This window comes from Syngnathus leptorhynchus, chromosome 4 (assembly GCF_054491065.1).
Source record: "Syngnathus leptorhynchus isolate UIUO chromosome 4, UIUO_Slep, whole genome shotgun sequence".
Taxonomy (NCBI): domain Eukaryota; kingdom Metazoa; phylum Chordata; class Actinopteri; order Syngnathiformes; family Syngnathidae; genus Syngnathus; species Syngnathus leptorhynchus.
The window spans coordinates 5900998-5923559 of NC_141198.1; the positions used below are offsets into that span (position 1 = coordinate 5900998).

The window sequence follows — 22562 nt, forward strand, 5'->3', positions numbered from 1 at the left end:
TGATAATGTATCACATTTTTCCCAATAGTGCCTATTTTGCCTTCTGTGAATCACTGCTATACGTTAATCATTAAAAGGTCAATAGTCTGTTTCGTTTGGTTGTGCTGGATCATCTCAACGGTAATTTCTGTTCCAAAACCCAGCGCAAGATCAATCATTTGAGTTGCAAAACATGCAGAAGTGATAAGAAATTCTGAATATTTTTTTTCACTTGTTGAAACTTTGCAGGACCAATTTGGATTTATTCCAATGATTGTTACTGCATATGAACTAAGAGACTCTCCAAGTCAGTTAATAAGCAACTTTAGCAAACAGAAGTGGGAAGAGTCAATGTGACGCAGTACTGGCAATGATACATAAACTAGCAGAAACTGAATCCTGAAAAACCAGAGCCGCAAAAATGTCTGCAGGCCAATTTGAATCCTTGGAGACCACTTTGGAGACTTACATCCCAAAAGATGAGCTGAAAGAGGTTAAACGCATCTTATTTGGCAAGGAGACCAAGTGAGTTCAAAAAGTTTGCTGCCGTCATTTTCTTGTTTTACTTGTTTTTTCCCCCTCTTTTGTTTGTGGTCAGCTATTTATTCAGATGAGTGAAGTGGACTTTGGATTGTTGTGCTCCAGTGTGACCTTCACCCATTTCCACTAGATTAAACAGTTGAGGCAAACATGAAATGTCCATAGTGAAGCTTTAACGTTAGCAATGCTTCCAAGAATATCTATCCAAGTCAGTATTGGCTCAAAATAAAGTTGTCTTTCAGAATTACTCTCTGTACACCGTAAAGGAAGCTGATTCGTATGATGTTTTTAAATACCACCAAGTTGTTGTAAGTGATATTTTAGATGTCTCTCTTATAGTAGTTGGACATCCTTGTATGATGCAAAAATGAGCCCAAATTCAATTTGAAGCAACATATCAGGAAAAACATGACCTTTTAGAGTCAGTATGAGAATACGTCCACAGGTTCTTAACCCAAGCAGTGTAATGTTGGATTTGTCTTGTTATCATAAAGAGCTGTCCTATGATACAGTCGCATAGTGAGTTTCCAATGAGGAATGTCACCAACATACAGGATGCTGGAGCTCCCGTCGGATGCCCTGGAGGCTGCACGGCAAGGTGACTTTGAGTTGAAAGGCTACAGCTTTGAGGCAACTGAAGAACAGCTGAGGCTGCCCAGAAGGATTCGAGTGGGACTGATTCAACAGCACATTGTTCTACCCACAGATGCGCCCATCCTGGACCAGGTCACAAAGGGAGCAAATGGGGAAAAAACACATTTACCGGAATTTACACTAAACTGGTCCTTGCCAACAGGTCAATGCTATGCACAACCGGATCGGGCAAATAGTGGAAGTAGCGGCCAAGTGCGGCGTGAACATTGTCTGCTTTCAGGAAACGTGGAGTACGTGTGAATATGATTTTGTAATTGGAAAAAAATATTTCTGACTAACCTGCATGTTGCCGATTGCAGCCATGCCGTTTGCTTTCTGCACCCGAGAGAAAGAACCATGGACGGAATTTGCAGAATCTGCCGAGAATGGAAATACCACACGTTTCTGCCAGAAGGTGAGCACGCAGATAGGGCCATAAGTATTGGTGACTCGGAATTTGATGCATCAATCAGTGAAATTGAAACGTGACCAGTTAGAGGCTCTATGAACGAAAAGACCCAGTGGAAGCGCAATTTAGTGATGTCTACCCTGCTTTCGTGCGTGAGCAAAATGAATGATATTGTGATTCTCTCGCTAGCTGGCCAAAAAATACAACATGGTGATCGTTTCTCCAATTTTGGAGCGGGACGAGATGCACAACACTCTGTGGAACACGGCGGTGGTGATATCCAACTCTGGAAATGTGTTAGGCAAGAGCAGGAAGAATCATATCCCGAGAATTGGAGACTTTAACGAGGTCAGAATGCCGTTTTTTTTTTTTTTTTTCAATTAAACTGTCCATTTTTTCCGAGACGGTCTTTTTCCTTTGCTCTCAGTCGACATATTATATGGAAGGTGACACTGGCCACACAGTGTTCCAGACACAATTTGGGAAGATAGCCATTAATATCTGCTACGGGCGCCATCACCCCCTCAACTGGTTCATGTACAGTATGAATGGAGCCGAGATCATCTTTAACCCTTCTGCTACCGTCGGTGGCCTAAGGTAAGCACTGATGGAAAGCTGGACTTAAGAAAATGATTTTTTAATTTATTTTGTATATCCATGAATAGAGGGTATAAAAAGGATTCTTTTTTTAAACTGATTACTTTTACACACGGGTGTCTCATGGGTTCAGACACAACAAATGAGTGAATGGATGAAAGGGTGCGTGCCGCTATTCTAGTATGCTTTTTTTCAGTGATGGGAAAATGAAGCTTCAAATTTGATCCATGAACCAGTTCTATTTTTGACCCCTCTTTCTGGCATTGTTGGTTTAAATATAAGCGTTTAAGAACTGGCAAGGCAGCTCAATATTGAACAGAGATTGCCATCTAGACGAGTAAAAAAAAAAAAAGAATTTCTCTTGAATCAATTTTGAAGCTTCATTTGCCATCAATAAATATTGATATCTATTCTTTTTCTAGTGAACCCATGTGGCCTATTGAGGCCAGGAATGCAGCCATAGCAAACCACTGTTTTACCTGTGCAATTAATCGAGTTGGGACAGTAAGTCAAGTTACCTGTCAATTTTTCTTTAACTTTTGTATTTAATGTGATTTGCTCCATATTACTGATTGTAGTTAGGGCATGATCAATAATAGACCTTTGAATTCATGCAGGAGCATTTCAAAAGTGAATTTACATCTGGTGACGGACAAAAAGGTAGGATTTGAGTGGCATTTCAATTTATTTACTATTTCACACTTTCTCAACCTATGAATGAAGTCCAAATTCTAAACATAGCTCAGTCTTTATCGCTCACAACATAAACACAAGGCTGAGGTCATTTCAAAAGGATTTTTTTTTTAACCTCAATAAAAGCATCGGTGGTGTCTGCAGCTCACCATGACTTTGGCCACTTCTATGGATCCAGTTATGTGGCCGCCCCCGACGGAAGCCGCACCCCGGGGCTTTCTCGAACTCGCGATGGACTATTGGTAGTTGAAATGGACCTCAACCTGAACCGTCAAATTAGTGACAAATGGAGTTTCAAGGTAAACTATCTGTGGATCATCACAACACAGCATCCTTTAAGATGTTTCCATGTTTTTAAATCAACACAAGGTGGTAACAAGTGTATTGTAAACTTCTGGAAGTCATCCTCTGATATGATTTTATTTTTTTTTCTGTAGATGACTGGGCGTTACCCTGAATATGCTGAGGCTCTTACCAACGCTGTCAGACATGACTTCCAGCCACAAATAGTGAAGGAATAAATGAAAAGAGAAATCTAAAAATCCACATAAGATATTCTCAATTCAGGACCAAAATTGTTCCATGCTCATTATGTTGTGGCCAACCATAGAAAAACCTTTACCCATTTTTTTTTCAGAGGACATTAAGAAACTGAAAAAGAGCCCATTTCTGATTTGACAAAAATATATTTTCTCAAAGTACAAGACGAGCCTGACATCTGATGCACATAAATTAGTTTTATGTCCGTGGCCCGTTGTTTTCATATCTGTGACTTTTAATTACAATTAAAACATGTGTTCTCTTAAAAATCACAAGCATCACAAGTGTAGGATTAAATGTTTAATTTAAACAACATAATTGTGCGTGAAAAGTGTAGTGCAATGACATTCGCAAGAAAATGGCAATGCAAAAAAAAAATCCAAGCATGCTCCAGCTGATGTTTCCACAAAACAGAAACCTACTGAAGCTTATCTTAAAAGAAAACATATCTAAAACGGATCTTCAAGCATGTTCTTCTTAATGGCAGCTTCTGCTTTGGATCGTTTCATGGAATCCAGTTTCCCTTTAGGAGGAATAAAATCCGAGATATGTTCATAATATACACTCAGAGGACACCACCGCATTGAGTACACCTGAATTTCCCTCGCGAGATTATCGATCAATGCATTTTTATGGTCTCCTTTCCATGTGTTATAATAGATACTTTCAATGCTAATCATAAATTAATACTCAGTTTGAGTTTCTACCACTAATGAGGTGTTTTTAGATTTAAAAAAAAGAGACAAAATATTAGAATAACAATTTTGTCTTGTGATGAAGTACAGTTTTACATTGGCACTGCAAATCACAACTACAAGAATTTATAAACGTGGGGAGAAAGCGGAACAGAAAATGGATGGATATTAAATGAATAGCCCGCCGACAGCATCCTTCAAAAGTGCTTTTGATCTTTGTAAGGCTATTTGAATTACCTGAGACTTTCAAAGCCCAACTCGTTCCCTTGTCGCAATGATCATGTGAACAAAATGCCACAAAAGTTGAGTTTGGACTTCAAATAATACTGGTGACTTAAAAACACAAATATAGGAATAAAAGAAATCTCCCAAAACCTGAATGATGTGCACACCACTTGGTGAATACTCCTAATCTAGGTCAGCATCAACCACAATACCGTCTGTTGTTTGAAGTTTTCTTAAAAAAGCCAGACATTCAAAAGTCCTAATATATTCTTAGTAAAATGATCCACTCATGTAAAAAAAATAAAGAATAATTAAAAACAATTGAGCATCGCCTGTTGAGTACTTCCCAAACAGGCTGAGTGGTGTTGGTTGTAAAAGAGAAAATCCAAGTGTTGAAGTCTTTTTCACACGAGCAGCCGGACTCATTAGCACCAATGAGGGTAGATGGGGCCAAAGCAGGATGTGCACGTGCTGAACAAGTCCACGGTGAAGTGAAATCCACATCAGCTCTCTTTAAAGATGAACAGAATGTCCTCATCTGTCCCGTAGCTCCGACGTGCCTCCTCAAAGTTACTGACAGTGGTGCAGCACACCCCTACATTCACATGCGCACAAAGACACAATGTAAAATGTATGCCGCGAGTGGTTTCAATTCCTGAATTGAAATATCCATCACTCACGGTCAGAATATGCAGGGTTATTGTACAAGATGCAGCCGGTGGTCCTGTTGAAGCCGCGCAGCACGACAAAATGCCCTTGATACTCTGGTTTCCTGCAGAAACACTTCTGGCCCACAGGAAGGAAGCAGCAGTATTTGACAGGTGCAGAGCAAAGTTCGCAAGTGAGGATGACAGCGTTGATGAGCACGATAGCAACGTGGCTCTCTTCGAGATGAGACTCGATTTCCTGAATGGTCACGGAGCTGTGGGCACAACAATCCAAAATGACTTTGTGTGTGGAGCTTCAAGTTGAAAGCTTCCATTTTTTTTGAAGTGGCTCATTGTGATTAGGTTTGAGGGTGAGCTGAAGCCTATCCTAGCAGATTTGGCGCAAGTGGTGTTGGTGTAAACCCTAAACAGGTTACCAGGTGATTGCAGAAATCAAAAACTATTCACATTCACATCTGTCATGATGCCATGAAAGAATTCAAATTGCTTGGCCTAAACATCAGTTTGCATTTTTGGGTATAAAAAGTCTACATACCATTTCTTCACAACCACACCTTTGCTTTCTGCTTTAAGGAAAAGCTCATTCACTCGATCTTCTTCAGTATCAAAATGCTTCTTATAAAAGGACTGCAACAAAGAGAACAAACATTACCAAGTCAGATCAATGAATAACTGCAAATGCAAAAAGTTTATTCATTTTATGCCATTGATGCGTATAGACGTCAAAGGTCTACTTTTAATTGGGCTGGCAGTGAATGAGTTAATTGGATTGAATGTGAGGAAAGGCACCTGATTCCTAAAGCCCTTATCAACTCCCAGCGTCTGTGTGCAAAAACAATGCTTGATCCCTAGATGGCACATGAGGTAGGCCAGGTCAATCGTCCACACGCTCTCAGTCATTTTCAGGTCCCAGCAGGCTCTCTGAAACTGCTCATCACTGATGGGGTGCAGGTACCTGCCAGGCCAGAAATACACAAGCTCAACCATCTGGTTCTCAAAATGATCTTTGTGAGTGCTGGAAGGAGTCTTGTATTTTACCCATGCGTATCCTCGACAAAAAGGAACTCGCCGGCATTTTAAAAGAATCGGAAACTACATTAACTTAGTCGACACAATGACTATTTGCTGTATCGTTCCTCTATGCACTGAGCTAGCTATTGTTTATTTTGTGTTGCTTTCAGTGTTTTTTATGATCATCGCTAGGCATGTGGAAGTGCATGACATTTTTTTTTAGCATCTGATTTTTTAAACTGTCTACAGAAATAAAACATTTCATGGAAAGTATGCTTAGCGTGATCGTTTGCAACCATTTGACATCATACTAAGAATTCTAAATATAAATGCAGGGAAACCGTAATAACCTAATATAAAAGCCAGGAATTAGTATTGATTACATTTGGAAGTGACTCATCCAACACAGTATTTGTAATCAGCTCTCAGCTTAAGAAGATGTTACCCTGCTGTTTAGCACACAGCATACATCGGATATGGCTGATTTGAGAAGTAATTACAATTTTTAATCCCAATCATGAAGATTAGTTAAGATGTGATGTTGGTTTCCACTAGGGACAAGCAGAAAATGATGGAATCTAATGCTTACTTGAGTACCATCCTGGAACAAGCTAAACCACAGTCCCAGTGGTACAGCTGCTGAATGACAGGCACATCCAGTAGGAGGGCATCATCTGGGGAAACCAAAACAGAAAAAAGTCTTGAATTTATTGACAATGTGGGGCTAGGGCTGCCAAAAATAAATAAGGGACACCTGATCGGCAGGGACCGCCGACCTGATTGCAGAATTTCAAGGAGTTTTATTTAATATAAGATGTTTGTAAAAGTACTTTGGTCGGGGGTCTGGGTTGGTCTAGTGTACCCTGGAAATTCAGCACGTTTCTGTGCGCATTTCTAAGTGAGTTTGCATTCTCCTTAGATGAACTGGTTGCCAGACCGCAAAAAAGTTATTTTATGATTTGAGTAGCTTTTATTTTGAAGGTAGCCAAGGCCGCTCGCTGGCGGCGTGTTACTGTAATACACATGATTAAAATCGAAGTGGAAGCTGACCTGAGTTCGTCTTCAAGTGGAGGCTGGCCTGACCACACAGTACACTGCCCCAGTCCTAGTCGTTACACACCTACGTTGTTGTTGACATGGAGGTGTCACTCACCTGTCATTCTGCAGTCGTGTCTCACAAAGGAAGATCCACCGACTAGTTTTCACAAACCAAGATGGGTTGTTTACACTAGCAAATTAACTGTTGGATTTCTCATTCTGGAGTTTTTGTCGAGAAAAAACTCTTGAATTTACCGTTAGCTGCCAGGCTAGCAGTATGGTCGCAGAATTACTGCGTATTCAACCACCCAAGTTAATTTACGTACTCACGCTGAAAATTGAAAAATGAACACGCAAACCCATGTACGTGACAAACATAAAAATTGGAACGAAATAAAAATGACGGTCCCTTAATCCGGTGATTTTTCTCCGACTTGCCGTAGCTCTTTTTTTCCTTTTCTCCTATTTTCTTCTTCTACGGTGTATTTGTGGGGGATTACAAGCAACAATATAGTAATATACTGACATCTAGCGGAAGCGCACTTTTACTTTTGGGGACACAGAGCCATATCGGATTAAGATTTGCTGTTGACCAGTGCAGTTTTGGAGAGATAAAGTAAATTCCAGTGGCACCCCAGATAATAATAGGAAACAACTACATATTTAAATATTTATTGTCATTTTATTCAACAACAACTGGAGTCTACATGAACAATGTGTAGAAGAAATGACATTGTACTGTAACTACAGTAATAACTGTTTCAAGTACAATATTTTAATGTTTATTACAAATGTTTGGGCTAAGCTTTTTTTTTTTTTTTTTTTTTTTTTTTTTTTTACAAAATAAGAGAGAACTGTTAACTGAGCGTCAACTCTTCAAATCGAACAAAGCAGTGCCTGGTGTTTATTGTCTCAACATACTTGTACACAGAAAATGCTACTTATACATAAAGAATATATATAACATACTGATATGTTTATGGTTTTCTGTTCAGTTTAATTTGTTTCAATACTGAGCGTTCAAGTGCAGAATGAATGCATCTACAATATGATGAAAAAAGTCCACAGTGATAAAGTGACACTGAAACATCAACCAGTTATTTCCTATGAAGAATCCAAGTTCAGCAAGCACTAAGACATACACAATTACGTTAAATCAGTCTTTCTTGAAGAGATGTAAAGTCAGCAGCATCCCTTTTGTATGTTTTAGTCATTTAGTAATCATGAAAATCACATCACTGGCCTTGAGTTTTTGATAAAAAATAAAGTTATCCAAGTTTTTGGCATAAAGGCTATCACAGTTGCAGACAACAAGCTGTACTTTGACAACAGTCTACTATAGATGGAAAATGACATTCTTAAAACTTTAAATAAGAAAAAAACAAATGAAAAAAAACAAACAAACGATTAAAGCTGATATAAGCAACACAGCAACCCAAATCATACTGCACTCAAAATAAGAAGCACCACTTGGACAAGTTAAAGGGTGTCCCAAAAGTGATATTTCATCAATTGTCATTGGAGTAGCACAGCAAAATTGCCAGTTTTCTCTCCCCACCTCTGTTCAGCGGCTGTTTGACAAGCTTTATGGTCGTCACAATGCTCCAGCGTTAAGTACATTTTACGTTATCTATAGCAAGCAACAAAACAGGATAACTGATGACCTGTCACTAAAGATAATGGCCTGAAATATTTTTCCAGTTTTTCCAGAAAACACACAAAAAAAAACCTGAATCACTTACAGATTATAATGTTCAATAATTTCATTTTAGGGTTAGAATTGAATGATCTGTCTAACTACTAAGGACATTGTTGATATTAGCAGATGTGATTGGTATATTTTTGGGAAGGGGAAGTCAAAATATGACAGGTTAATTTTTAAGAAGGTAACGATATGTAATTCTTAAGACCATCACAGAAGTAACTGTCCCTCTCAGACATTAAGAATTGAAACTGCAGGGAAAATAATAAGACCATGAATATTTATAATGTGCAAAGCGTTTAAGTGCAATAAAATACAAGTTTTGAAACATGACCAACATTTCGCATCAGCTGTGTGTTTTTCTTTTTTGGAAAGTAGTGTTACATCTAATGCACATTGGGTGAATACAAATGCATTTAGAATTTATTAGTATACAGCTGTCCAAAATGACGGTAGATGTACAAATGCAGATTTGCTTGGTGGCAGAGAAATGTAACCATCAGAAAAAAATGCTCTTCATTGGTCACTACGTCTTTACAAATTGTTTTCGTACCAATTATTTTATTTTAACTTGCGGACTTCATGCATGCACATTCTGCGCAGCCTTGCGACACAAAATTGCTTTTCAATTCCTTCCATCACGTCTCAAATTGGTTCTCAAAATGTGAGTCAAGTCAAACATTTGCTTGATAATAATACGGTTCTGTAAGCCTCACCAGTCTAAACACGGCATTCTAATATTATTGTTTATGGAATTTGAATTAAGCAGCAAAATCCATCAGTTTTATTCATCTACGGGCAAGGCTATTTCGCCACTTGTTGTTTACAGAAAATATCATAATTTCTCAGGAAGGTATGGACCAATCACGGCTCAGCTTGAGAGATTCCATTTCATGGTCATTTATGGAGGCAGCATTTCATCATCTAGCAAGGTAGCACCTGACATTGTCAAACACAAAATATCCCACACCTCACATTACTAACTTTTCATCTAATACTGGTGAGACAATATTAGTGAATACTCATCTGCGTTTATACCACAGATCTGCTTTTGTGTCGGCTTTGAGATGATTGATGCCACGTCAAAGTGGCTTGTTCTTTCTGGAATGTCAGCCAGCCTTGACTTGGTTGGTTATTATTAGCACCCCTGTTTTATAACAGAGCGGCAGAAGTGCACAAGAGGTTGCTAAAAGACACATTTTAAGAATTTGGCAACAAAAAAAAAACTACAATTTGACATGGTTGTTTAATTTCGCACTTGATGGATGGACAGGCCTCAACTATGTGTGTAGAAACATTAAAAAGTCAATTTTCCATAGTATGCTTCCTTTAGGTCTTTCTCATAATTGTTCGAGTGAATGAAAAAGGGCCCGGTAGTGTCATTCTCCTCAGGCCCACCTTCGTGCAGGTTACCTTCGTGTGCGTTGTCAAAGCTGTTCTTGCCGTGGATCTGTTTGAGGTGCTTGCGGAGAACAGGCTTGTGAGCGAACATCATGTCACAGTAGTTACAGCGGTGAGGCTTGTCCCCGCTGTGCAGATTCAGGTGATCCAGTAAAGAGCACTTTTGAGTGAAGGTCTTCCCACAGATCTTACACTGGAAGGGCTTGATGCCCGCGTGGACGCGCATGTGTCGATGCAGGTTGCCCTTCTGCGTGAAGGTCTTGCCACACAGTAGACACATAAAGAGCTTGTGCATCTTCAGGTGGTTGGCATATTTTTCCAGCTGCCGGAAGACGCGGCTGCACTTGGGACACTGGTGGTACCACTGGAGAGGTTTGTCATAACTCCTCTGGTGAACGCCGGGTCTATCTGCAGGATTGGACGGCGAAGAGGGACTGGAGGGGTCATCTGGCAAGCTAGGGGGCGCCATCATTTCACTCCCTCGACTGTCTACTGTGGAATTGATGAGGGAATGTTGGGGCTCGGGTGAGCGCAGGGCAGCTGGAGAGCTGCTGGGAAAGGTAGGCTCCATAGACTCCACCTTGACTATGCTTATGTCACTCTCTTCCGCATCATACCTGGGCGGTGCGTCCGAGATCGGAGGAGGGGATTTGGGCTGGATAATGACATCATCTTCATCATCGTCGTCATCATCTGTACTGATATCATCCTCTACGGGCTCCGCCTTCTGGACTGTCTGCACCTGGCAGTTTTCCTGTTCTTTCAAAACTTGCTCCCTGCTTGCCCTTCTCATCTCACTATCTTCCAGCCTGTGGGGAGGTTGTGGCTTGATGAACTTATTTAGTGCTTGAGTACACTGCTCAACAATGTGGCCCATTTGGAGGAAGCTGGCCACTGTCAGGTAATTGACCAGCTCTAGTTCAGGAAACTCAAGTTGGCCCGTGTAGCAGGACAGCAGCAGCTGCTGGCCAACCTTTGCCTCCTGAATCATGGAGATCTGCACTTCATTGGAGTCCTGCTGAAGGATGAATTGGTCTCGAAGGAAAGATGAACCGGCTGCAAAAACCACCTTATGACCGGGAACTGTAAGCTGGTTGATGCGTACAGTGACGTCACAGAAGCGTCTCTGGTGTCGAAGGAGGTTCATCTTCTGTAGCATGGAGTCGCCAAACGTGGCAAAGTGAAACTGCAGGATCACCTGGTTCTGGGCCATAGTCAGCTACAGGCGGCGGCAATACACCTGTTGATGACAATAAGTATGAACGCCATCATTAATTTTATATGCAATAAAAAGTTTATTCTGAATGCAGTGTTTATTAATTGGGTGTCATGTGACAGTGAGTGATCCACATAGCAGCCTCATTTCAAAATTGAATACCTTTTTTGTGGGCAGCGTTTCGCAGAAAAAAATATGACATTTTGGGATAAGGTTGTAACATAAAATGTGTAAAAATGTGGAATGAAGATGTACTGTAAAGTATATGGAAACAACAGCAGTGACTGAGCAAGTGTGAGAACACAGTTCTCAGGGTGGAATTTTTTTTCCATAAATTAGAAAATCATAGACACAAATACTTTGTTACTGCGTTACAGTACATTTTTCAGGTATCAACACTTGAGTATTTATTTTTCTGATGACTTAATTTTATTCTCTTCACCTACTTTCCACTCCTTTTTCAAAAATTGGCTTATAACCTTTTTCAATCTCGCTGACAGCACAAGATAAACAGACAAATAGAGGGAGGGAAAGTAAAGTTCAGCCAAGATTTTTACTGACAGAGCCTATTGAAAGTTAATCTTCATTTTGTACACATTTTAACTTTTACTTGCGCGAAGGAGTTGATTTTTCTAAAGATGTAGCTGTATTTCCACTTTAGTATCAACTGTATGTGCTTTTTTTTTAACTCACGAGTTATACGAATGAACGTGAGTATTTAAAATTAGTGCGTTTTTGCACTACGGCAATGATTATGGTAGATCAAATGACATGAAGGACATTTTCGAAATATAATGACGATTTGTGAGACAAATCATATGTAGGTGCCCTGAATATAACCTTCTGGTTATACCCACATAACTTGTTCTTAAGAAAGATGACTTGTATTATATAATTGCCGTTTTAACAAAGTTGTGCATGTGGCCAGTGTGACATTATTCAAACAATAAAAAGGTTTATTTCCCACTGACGAATATTTGGCTTGTTGAATAAAGTGATTCGCCATGAAAATCACGAGCTGATGCTACGTGCTAACAATGAAAGATTCCCTGTCCTCTTGCGCTACTTGAACCTACCTCAGCATCATAACAGACGGCTTAGTGGCTGGCTGGCTGGCTAGCTATAATTGCATTGAATCGTTTAGAAACACTCACTGTGTTGTTTTAGGTTGTCGCCTCGTAAACAAATAGTAGTGGGCAGCTCCTTCCTGGCCTGTCGTCTCCGTTGTGATGAAGCCCCCCAAAAATTTCTGTCGATGTCACACCGCCTCCCTCTGCATTGGAGTTTAATTGTACATTACACGAGTTTTCTTTTTCACAACAATTGGAGAACTGCATAGCATTTCATTCATTACACACAGTAAACACTTTTTACCAAAAGGATTTTTTGTTTTAAGAAACACCCACAAACATCATTTCAAAACTTAAAGCACGTTTCGTGCTACTTTTATTATCAGTATCATATTTCTTGATTGTTCTGGATTTTGGACAGGAGTCACACTTTAAGAGTTTAATTGGATCATATATAGCATATTAATACAATAGTTTTCACGTCAGTAAACTCTTGTCATTGTCCCTCTAAGATTATTTTAATTAACTCGTCACCACTGAAATTAAATGCGTTTTCAAAAAATACCTTAAGAGGTACGGAAGAGGATTAGGGCCTTTAAAGTCGGAATTCTGACTTTAAAGTCAGAATTCTGAGAAAAAAAGTCAGAATCCTGTCACCCCTCGTTTTTTGTTTTTTTTCTTCACTGGCCCTAATCCTCTTCCGTATAAGAGTGTCACTGGTAAATGCGTATTTAAAATACACAGATTAAAGAAGTGCATGACAGACATTGAATTTTGATAGCGTCTATGATGAACAATTAACAGTTGAAATCCAACATGGATGAAAAAAGCAACATCAATACAATGTTACAAGCAAATAAAAAAAATACATATTTTCAACATACTAAATAGCACTACATTTATTGAAGTATTTATCGTCATTTTTTCTTGAAAAACCTGGAAAAGAATAAAGCAAAAGTTGATCAGCAAAACAAACAGGCACACAAAACCAAAAAAAAACAATCAAAACTAAGACATAATTTATGTCATTAAAACTCAGTGAATATCAGAATTTGAAATATGCTATTATGACACATAGGTCATAATTCTCGAAATACTTGCATAACCTGAAAGCATCTTAACACGCCCCCCCCCACCCCCACACACACACACACACACACACACACACACACACACGCACTCTAGCGTCATAATTCTAGAAATGCTTGCGTAACCTGAAAACATCTTTCACCATCCTTACCAAATGTAGATGTATCCAAGCAAAACTACTAAAGCGATTAATCCTACTGTGGCAGCAGCACACAGCGAGGAAATCTTCACAATGTACGATGTGCCTATAAAAAAAAAAATGGAACATGCTAAACATGTGGTTCATTACAAAAACCTTTTATGGGCACCAAACACTGGTATAAGAATTATTCAAAACAATTGTACTTTCTACTGCTAGTACCACATATCATGGTGTATTTAGGTGCTTCTATACTGAAGACACACTTTGAGTCTTTCGATGACAGTAACAGTGGCAGAGGACATAACAGTTTGGATTGATTTGAATAAAATTCAATTCAGATCTTTGTTTGCAATTATTGAAGGGCAGGCAGGAATAATTTACACGAAAATAATGATGTTAAATGTCTTCATTGCCATATTTTGCCAAAGTACCTGTAACTTTCGCCCAGAGGACACAGGAACTTTTTGAATCCTACAACACAGAAAATGAAACAATGCTCAGTTCCTAAGTCCCTGATTTTTATTTTGTACTGTTTTGCAATCACCTTTTTCCACTGAATGACAGCACGCAAGATGATGTAGTAGTTTCTGCCTTTCTCGAGGGGTGCATTGAAAAAGCCTCCATAATAGTGACCATCTCCCACAGTGAAATGAATATCTGTTCCAACATCCTTACTACGCATTTCAGCTGCAATGTGTCCCTGTGAGGAACCACTTTTCTCTCCATTCACAGGCAAGGAACAGTCAAACACCATAACTCCTTCGATAGGAAGTACGAACACTTGGTAAAAACTGTCAAATGGAAAGAATGACAACAACTTTATCATATTAGACATTTATCAGTTATACTGCATGTTCACCGACCAGATCCAATATTACTGTTTACAGAATCTAATGAGATCTAGCACACGGTCGTTTCAATGTATTTCTTTAAAAAACAAATAGAATAATGTTAATTTGACAATATGTTAATTATTGGGTGTGTATTTTTTTTAAGGTTATTTATTTATTTATTTATTTATTTATTTATCTACTACACACCTTATTGGGTCGAGAGTACTGGGTGATCTGTGAAGCTTCAGAGTTGGCACAGGAGTCTCATATTCTCTGTAATGGACATCTGGTACTGAAGGTCCTGTCAAATGGTGCAATGTGTATGAATATTATGAGGTCCAATCCAATCCATTACAAATCGCTAAACACCAGTACAGCAATTTCAGTTCCAAACTGATGATAATTTAGTAGACGAATGCAGGCCATAGGATCTGCCAGAAGGAGGATTGCACTGCTGTGGGAGTGATCACAGCAAAGTTCAATCATGGCTAATCAAAGCTGCTCCTTTTATTCCTTTTAAATGTAGAGAGGCAGTCGTGCACTAGAGTCTCCACAAATAGAAGCACAATCGACACCCTCAAATGCACAAATGTAATCACTTCTTCATTTGAGGGTATACGAGAAGTCATTTGTGATGACATTTTCTTTGCAACGCTGCTGATGAAATTGGCGGTAGGCTTGAGTGTGGTCGAGCTTAGGTTGTTGCATTCTAATAATTGACCATTGGTTAGCACTACGTTTTAGACATCCATCCATCCATTTTCTGAACCGCTTTGTCCCCACGGGGGTCGCGGGCGTGCTAGACCCTATCCCAGCAGTCATCGGGCAGTAGGCGGGGGACACCCTAAACCGCTCGCCAGCCAATCGCAGGGCACACAGAGACGAACAATCATTCGCACTCGCACGCACACCTAGGGACAATTTGGAGTGCTCAATTGGCTTACCAAGCATGGTTTGGGGATGTGGGAGTAGTAAGTAGAAAAAAATCCTGCTTTAAACAATACAAGTCACAAGACTAGTGTGTGTATGGAGCGCGATGGGCATGAATTACAGGTAAGGTAAGGCTCCACCCTCCCCGTCAGCGCTACCTGTTAAACTGGTATTAATAGTGATGGTGGCCATGAATCCGACAGACATTGCAGTGATAGAGATGCTGTAGTTTGTGGCTGGAAGCAGGTTGAGACAGACCTCCGGCCAGTCTGCCTTAGAACTCAGAAACCTCTTCCTTTTTTCAAAAAAGGCCCTCTCATAGTCTCTGGATCCTATGTAGCTCACCTGAGAGTTAAAGGTAAGAATTGATTTGTTTAGGCAATGGGAGTGTTCATAGTTTTCTGAGTACATTTACATTGGGGTGATGAATGCTTATGTTGATTTGAGATTACCAGATAATCAGAAGGGTTTAAATTGGTTTGGCATTACCTTGTACGTTTCTGTGTCTTCGTCATACTTCTCTGCTCTCCATTTCAAACATTTTTCATTCGAAACAAATAGGTGATGGATGGGTGGCTTGATTTCTGTGAGCACAAATACATTTTTACTATATTTGCGGAATTTTGTCAGCTGCCTGCCCTTAGTGGGGAAACGGCTCACCTATGCATTTGAGCGTAGCGGTTTGCCACACACCAGAACTGCTGCATGTGGAGACATTGCTGCCCCTCCAGCTGTGGAAGCCGTTCGCACAGCGATGGATCACGACACTTATGTTACGCAATACAACCTCTGAGTGGGCGAGGATGGGGATCGGACCACATTTTGCTGGGAAAACAATGGCACATATTAAATAAACGATGCAGCAAAACAATCTGAGCCACATATTGCATCTATTTGTTTTCTCCTGTGTTCAAGAATAGGAAAACAGTAAAGTTCTATGTAGTGATTGTTTTTGGCTAGAAAATCATAATGAAAAGTGTTTTCCAATTTTCTAATTCTATTATACCTTTGCAATTGAATGATACAGTTGCCCACTCGCCTGATGTTAGACATGTGGAAATATTATCTCCATTCTCCGGGTAATATCCTTCCATACACTCATATAGCACAACACTGCCAGGACTAACGGAACCATTCCACAGGAGGTTAGTATGGGGGAGGGTTTGTGGGGGCCCACATGTTATTTCTGCACAAAGACATGGATTAATGAGACAAAAGCAAATCAGGGAACAGGCTTCAACCCCCATGTCTAAAAAAAAAAAAAAGAATCGGACATAAATACCATAAACTAAACAGTACTTAATTGTGGCATTCAATCATTGTTAAACTCACAAAACTCAACACTAATAAATATTTGTATAGATTGAGCAAATACAATCTGTTCTTCAAACGTTGCACCTTCACACCAAAGATCAACTTCCTCCCACAGTCCGTTCTGTCCACATATTGAGAAGTTCCTCACACCCCTTGTGTCATATCCTTCATCACATTTGTAAATAACCATACTGCCAACATGTGATGTGCCATTCCACAGTCTTTTACTGTGCGGTTTCAAAACAGGCTCCTGACATCTTATTTCTATAACAAAACAAATGGCAAATCATATTAAGCCAAAACAGACATAGGAATTACGTCTTAATTTAGATGAGGGATCACTTTCTACAACATTTTCACCTTGACAGTGCAGAGAGGGCTTGTCCCATTTCCCAGTGTCAGTACATACTGTTTGATTTATTTCTCCAACACTGTAATATCCAGATTGACACTGATAAGCGACCTGAGAGCCCACAGTGGAGATGTGATCCCATAACAGGAGTGAATGAGAGATGTCAGGAGGAGAGCCACAGTCAACTTCTACAGAGATGGACAATGATGTTACTTGATTGTGACATCACTTCTGTGTGCCAACATCAGAGTAGAAGACCAAATCTCTGTCATTACCTTTGCATGAAATGTTTGGCTTCGTCCATGTACCAGTAGATGAGCACATTGATACTGCACTGCCCTCACTGTGATTAAATCCTTGATTACAATAGTAGTGTACCATGCTTCCAGGGGTGGAAGTGCCATTCCACACATGTCCAGTGTGTAGCACTGTATGGGGTTTTCCACACGAGATCGCTTGGAAGATTCAGGGAAGTTACACATTGTTACGCACATTAAAATTATAATACATTTAGAAACATAACATGCCGTAATTTTGTATATAGGTCCCACAAGATAGCGGATGAGGACTACTTTTGTCACAAATTTAAATCACCATTTAGATGAAATGAAGTACCTCAACTTGGAACTCTCAGCAGCGAGTTGCCACTGGGTGACGCCAAAACAATACAGAGACTATAAATGGCGTTCAAGGACTTTTACACTTGCAGAAGAAGCATATTTTTAATTGCGAATGTCAAAACACATATGTGGTCGATGTACCTTATCCATATGGACTTTTCCAGGGCTGAACTATTGCCAAATTGTGTTTGTTAATATATATATATATATATGATATTTTTTATCAAATTGGCCACTCCTCAAACGGTAAAAATCATATCCTGCATGTAAAAATGACTAGTGTGAGGAGAAAAAATATAGTTAAAAAATATAGTTAAAACATTAAGCAGTGGCTCCAGACTTTGACACAATAAAGTACATCGATGGTGAACTCGTGATCATTTCTAGTTCAGTTTAGTGGTGCAGTCAGGAGTACACTTCTAGACCTAAATATAGAAAACAGGATAATAGAATTGGTGTAGGATTTTGAGCGCCTGCCCTATGTCCCTTTTATTGAGTCCACCTGCTACACACATTAAAACACGATGACCACACTCAATTCCAATGTTGTGATAGCCCGAGTTCATACAGAACCTCATGCAGTGCCCACCCTGGAACTCGTATATCACAGCATGTGTGAGTGAGCAAAGGTGGTAGGAGAGCCACAACCAATCACTCAATCAATCACTGAGGCACGACAATAGCGGCATGCAATCGCCATTAAAGTTAACCGATTAAATCAAAGCATATCCATTATATTCCATAATCCAATATCATGGACAATGGACCTCACTGTTTAATTTACAGAAGATCATTGGAAATAATCAAAACTGGATGAATTGATGATGAGTTAATTGTGGTGTTTGCATCAACATAGAGAAGAGGGATTGGTCTTTCCCTCGCCTTTTGTTACCTTCACAGCTCATGTTGAGTCCACGCCACAGTCCGTCAGCCCCACACAGCGAGGTATTACTTCCGTTCCTCCAACGAAAGCCTTCGCCACATTCAAATGTAGCCACGCTGCCAAATGTCGTCCCTGTTGCTGACAGCAGTACCGTGTCCTCCTGCGATGTTGGCTGGCCACAGTCCACTACTGAATTGGGAGACCAAAAGCCATTGTAGGGCAAATCATAATTGACACTGTACGGGAATTGTTTGAAAACTGCAATTTGACCTTGACAGAAAGCCTTGTCTTTGTTAGGGTGAAAGTGTTCTGTCCCATTGCGGACTTGATATCCCAGCCGACAGCTGCAGTCAAAATTTCCATTCAGGTTCCAGCACTGACCTCCTTCTCCACAAATGCCCACCACGCTGCACTCATCTATGTCTACGTAGCCAATAGAAAGCAAGCATGTCACGCAACCATAACCTGTAGACTTCCTGTTTTTGCCAGTGAACTTACCCTGGCAATGGGTTCCATCATTTGGAATGAAGACTGGCATGTTATTGGAAGCCATGTATCCCGCCACACAGGTGCAGTAGTAGCTGCCGTATGTATTGTGGCATTTTGTGTGCTGCCCACAGATCTTAGTGGCTCCTATCTGACACTCATCTTTATCTAGATGAAATAAAACCACAATGTTCATAAGTATTCATTACAACTGCACAATTAGTGAGATTAATTGGCTAAAATGATCAAGCTCCATTTTGATCAAATAGAATATAAATGCATCAAACTGTTGAAAAACTCTTGTTATTGTTCCCTACAACCTCACTTAGTCTTATTGCACAAAGGACGTACTGTGATGTTTTTAGGCTTATACAATTATACTGTTAGTACTTATCCCGCGTGCAACCTCAATTGTTGACCTAATTTCTATCATCTCTGATGATGCCAATCAAACTTTTTGTGTCAGACAAAACTAATCAAATTTTATTTTGATGAATCTTTTTCACTTGATCTCATAATTCCCTCTGATGATTGTCCCCACAAGACACTGATTTCAGATTTACAAAATATGGTATGAATATGCTAAAAGAACTCAATATCATACGTTTGGTACTGTACATTGGACGTCAAAATTACAAATAAAAGTTGAAAACAATATTGACTTTTTACAATGAAAATTTTAGCTTATCCGTATATTAATATGTGAAACTCATCATGTGATTGGAATGAACATTTAAAAATTGACTTGACTCCATGTTTTTTTACACTCTAGTATTTGCTCTTGTTTAAATGTACATTTTGACACTGCATGATTACTTATTATAAAATTCAACATTATCTAAAATTGCATCAGCCAATAGAAATCTTTGCGAGGCAACCAAACTAGAAACTATAAGAAATATTTCTCATAATGCATATTTCCTACCTTGACAAAAGCTTCTTCCATTTCCTACAAAACCATACTTGCAGTTGCAAACTTTTCCCGAGTCATCAAGTTTGTCATCACATGTGGCGTTAATGTGGCAGGTCGCGCACACATCCAGAGTGTTTGCGGCAGCTGACAGGGGAAAGAACATCCATCACTCGCTTTCCTTCTTGAATGGAGCGCATTACTTTGTATTGAACGTCAATCCTCGAAAACAACAATTTTGTGTTAGTCTGCTCACCTGAAGCCACACCAAAAAGAAAAATCACAAACACAGTCCTGCTTTTCTTGCCCATCTTCTATTTAATGTCGCCTTGTTGTGACCTTATTTCATGTGAAAGTTATCCTCCTCCTTTCCACTTCTTCTTTCATTTTGAATCTTCGTATAGAGAGCGCCCTTACTGTGTCACTGCAGAACTGAGATAAGGTTGAGAAAATTCAAAATTGCTAGCGGTATTTTTATAGCTGTTGGTTTTTGTGGTTTCATCTGCTACGATATTCTGACACATTCAGTTACATTTGATACAATCGTGTCATCATGCACACTCCTCGTGTGGAAGTTGATAACAGCCACATTTTTACAGTGTGGTCATTTGTTACAGAGTGTAAGAAATGATTGACCCAACTGCTGCAGAATTGGTCAAACTTAAAATTTGAAAATGGGAAACCCATAAAACCGAGGTAGCTAAAGGCTAATACAAGGAGACGATATAAGAATACCTGATAGTCTTGTGACTCAAAGATACCTCATGTAACTGTCCTTCGTAGGACTTTTTAGTAAACCATCAAGCATTTGGGTTCATCATGGTGACAGGGGTTTAGGAGGGGGTCCGTTCCTGTGCAGTGGGAGGGGGAGATAAGTTGCAAGAAGTCTTATCTCCCCATTCAGTTGACTTTTCCTAATTGGTGTCTGTCACTCAAACCGGTAAGCTTTTGCCTCTCACCAGTGTTGCCTGGTCAGGACTGATTAAGCCCACAAAATTATAAGAATCCATAAATAACCACCAAACAACACTGATCAAGACATTGTTCACTTTTTAAGTCAGAAACGTCATCACTCACGTCATATCCTATGAGAATAGAATTCCTGTTAACTTCACCCCTCCAAAAATAACAATATTTAATCTTTCATTGTAAAAATGTATTGTAGGAGTTTGAATGAACAAAATCCATGCAATTGTGTAAATCAGGTGTGCCCAACATCACGTTTTTTTGGGACTAGTTCTTAACCAGTTCTCATTCACCGTGACGGGGAGCTGGACCCTTATTCTGGATGACAGGTGGACTACACTCTTGACTGGTCAGCAGAAAGTCTCATGACATGCATAGAGATGGTAATGATTCACTCAGTATTTTGCCTTCACAGTGTCACCAAGTGGAATTGAGCCCATGCAACATCACACTATCAATGGCATCCATTTGAATGCAGTTTTTTTTTTTTGTTGGCCCACCGCATTTTGTACTAAATCAAGCCCATATCAAAAGGTCATGAGAAAAAAAAGAGAGCACAATATTTTTAAAACCAAACATTTAAAAGTTGAATATTATAACATCTCACTTTTGAAAATAAATTTAATTTATAAGTTTAAAAAAACGTTATCTTGCATTTTTGTCTCTATTCTTTCTTTCTTTTTCTTTTTTTATACTGAAAGAAAGCACAATATTTTTAAAAACAAAAATTTAAGAAGGTGAATATTATAACATCTCACTTTTGAAAATAAATTCAATTCATAGGGTAAAAGAAAACAACTATCTTGCATTTTTGTCTCTATTATGTATTTATTTGTCTGTTATTTATTTATTTTGTATGTATTTTTTATTTTATATAGATTTGCATGTTGCAAGATATATATTGTTTGTAACCTGTCAGTATATACAAATCAAACAGTAGTCACAAAAATAATTTGAATTCGACAAAAATGGCAAATCATGAAAGTTTAATGAAAAATACCTGTCGTTAAGTTTGAATTGTGGCTCAACAAAATTATTTATTTAAAAAACATGAAAGAGGCCTGGTTGGATGGACAGATGAAAGGACGGATGGATGGATGGATGGATGGATGGATGGATGGATGGATGGATGGATGGATGGATGGATGGATGGACGGATGGATCAATGGTGAATTCACAGGCTGGTGTGCAGATTCATAATTTTTTGTAGTCCTTATCTGTGAAGACCACACGTGAGTGTGTATTATACACCCGAGCTTCATTAGTAGGCAGTAGTGAAACAGCATTGTTGAAAAAAAAAATACAAGAATTGAATGACTGGTGAAGTGAAAATGTATGTTGATAATAGATGAGCAAAAGCAGGTATTGTGCTGTACAGATTCAAGGTTAACGTGGTTTTTTTTCTGCTTCACCAAAACGTTACTTTAGCGAGACAGTATTTTGGCTGTCAAAATTTATACGGATATGTTATCACCACCTAATGTGTGCTGACAAAATGTCAAAATGCTGTTTGATGAACATGCACATTTTCAAAGTCTCAAAGTTATACATGAGTTTACCTCTGTCTGTCTGCATTTGAAAAGTCTTCCGCAGAATCTACAATGAAGACGTTACACCTTT

At 39.3% G+C, this 22562-nt stretch overlaps 4 protein-coding genes across 9 annotated transcripts; 1 reads left to right on the forward strand and 3 right to left on the reverse strand.

The window, feature by feature from the left end:
• Window positions 1–352: 352 nt before the first annotated feature.
• Window positions 353–3402, forward strand: upb1 (ureidopropionase, beta). 2 transcript variants are annotated; one of them, XM_085909747.1, is made up of 10 exons: window positions 353–504; window positions 1074–1245; window positions 1316–1403; window positions 1473–1567; window positions 1751–1909; window positions 1989–2158; window positions 2581–2662; window positions 2776–2818; window positions 2996–3150; window positions 3289–3402. In XM_085909747.1, exons 1-10 carry the CDS (start codon window positions 401–403, stop codon window positions 3370–3372), a joined length of 1152 nt encoding a protein of 383 aa, XP_085765873.1. In that variant the 5' UTR covers window positions 353–400; the 3' UTR covers window positions 3373–3402. The 2 variants fall into 2 exon arrangements, 1 of the variants encoding a protein (XP_085765873.1); XR_015065849.1 differs by lacking the exon at window positions 2776–2818.
• Window positions 3403–4434: 1032 nt separating this feature from the next.
• On the reverse strand, window positions 4435–7505 carry gucd1 (guanylyl cyclase domain containing 1). 4 transcript variants are annotated; one of them, XM_085909756.1, is made up of 6 exons: window positions 7359–7505; window positions 6580–6664; window positions 5769–5934; window positions 5515–5606; window positions 4992–5233; window positions 4435–4906 (listed from the first exon to the last, which is right to left on the reverse strand). In XM_085909756.1, exons 2-6 carry the CDS (start codon window positions 6588–6590, stop codon window positions 4815–4817), a joined length of 603 nt encoding a protein of 200 aa, XP_085765882.1. In that variant the 5' UTR covers window positions 6591–6664; window positions 7359–7505; the 3' UTR covers window positions 4435–4814. The 4 variants fall into 4 exon arrangements, with proteins under 4 accessions (XP_085765882.1, XP_085765881.1, XP_085765879.1 ...); XM_085909755.1 differs by having other exon boundaries at window positions 6580–7110; XM_085909753.1 differs by having other exon boundaries at window positions 7144–7505.
• Window positions 7506–7696: 191 nt separating this feature from the next.
• Window positions 7697–12653, reverse strand: zbtb26 (zinc finger and BTB domain containing 26). 2 transcript variants are annotated; one of them, XM_085909742.1, is made up of 2 exons: window positions 12502–12653; window positions 7697–11371 (listed from the first exon to the last, which is right to left on the reverse strand). In XM_085909742.1, the coding sequence occupies exon 2, from the start codon at window positions 11342–11344 to the stop codon at window positions 10028–10030; it is 1317 nt and encodes a 438-aa protein (XP_085765868.1). In that variant the 5' UTR covers window positions 11345–11371; window positions 12502–12653; the 3' UTR covers window positions 7697–10027. The 2 variants fall into 2 exon arrangements, with proteins under 2 accessions (XP_085765868.1, XP_085765869.1); XM_085909743.1 differs by having other exon boundaries at window positions 12424–12567.
• Window positions 12654–12724: 71 nt separating this feature from the next.
• On the reverse strand, window positions 12725–20774 carry susd1 (sushi domain containing 1). The gene is made up of 18 exons (XM_085909712.1): window positions 20712–20774; window positions 20233–20408; window positions 19992–20123; window positions 19079–19234; window positions 18851–19003; window positions 18590–18769; window positions 17353–17532; window positions 17086–17265; window positions 16810–16989; window positions 16418–16597; window positions 16072–16236; window positions 15901–15995; window positions 15570–15756; window positions 14689–14782; window positions 14193–14439; window positions 14080–14119; window positions 13658–13751; window positions 12725–13353 (listed from the first exon to the last, which is right to left on the reverse strand). Exons 2-18 carry the CDS (start codon window positions 20285–20287, stop codon window positions 13335–13337), a joined length of 2337 nt encoding a protein of 778 aa, XP_085765838.1. The 5' UTR covers window positions 20288–20408; window positions 20712–20774; the 3' UTR covers window positions 12725–13334.
• Between the last annotated feature and the right edge of the window lie 1788 nt (window positions 20775–22562).

What these genes read in the sequence shown, in the direction of transcription:
- upb1 (XM_085909747.1), top strand. Translation starts at nt 401, where the DNA reads ATGTCTGCAGGCCAATTTGAATCCTTGGAGACCACTTTGGAGACTTAC. An exon ending in CCACACGTTTCTGCCAGAAG is followed by an intron (nt 1,568 to 1,750) that starts GTGAGCACGCAG and finishes TTCTCTCGCTAG; the next exon opens with CTGGCCAAAAAATACAACAT. An exon ending in GTGACAAATGGAGTTTCAAG is followed by an intron (nt 3,151 to 3,288) that starts GTAAACTATCTG and finishes TTTTTTCTGTAG; the next exon opens with ATGACTGGGCGTTACCCTGA.
- gucd1 (XM_085909753.1), bottom strand. An exon ending in ATAAGGGCTTTAGGAATCAG is followed by an intron (nt 5,607 to 5,768) that starts GTGCCTTTCCTC and finishes TCTTTGTTGCAG; the next exon opens with TCCTTTTATAAGAAGCATTT. An exon ending in GGTGTGGTTGTGAAGAAATG is followed by an intron (nt 5,234 to 5,514) that starts GTATGTAGACTT and finishes TTGTGCCCACAG; the next exon opens with CTCCGTGACCATTCAGGAAA.
- zbtb26 (XM_085909742.1), bottom strand. Translation starts at nt 11,344, where the DNA reads ATGGCCCAGAACCAGGTGATCCTGCAGTTTCACTTTGCCACGTTTGGC.
- susd1 (XM_085909712.1), bottom strand. Translation starts at nt 20,287, where the DNA reads ATGGGCAAGAAAAGCAGGACTGTGTTTGTGATTTTTCTTTTTGGTGTG. An exon ending in AGACAAGGCTTTCTGTCAAG is followed by an intron (nt 18,770 to 18,850) that starts GTCAAATTGCAG and finishes CTCCCAATTCAG; the next exon opens with TAGTGGACTGTGGCCAGCCA. An exon ending in GCCAAACATTTCATGCAAAG is followed by an intron (nt 17,266 to 17,352) that starts GTAATGACAGAG and finishes CCATCTCTGTAG; the next exon opens with AAGTTGACTGTGGCTCTCCT.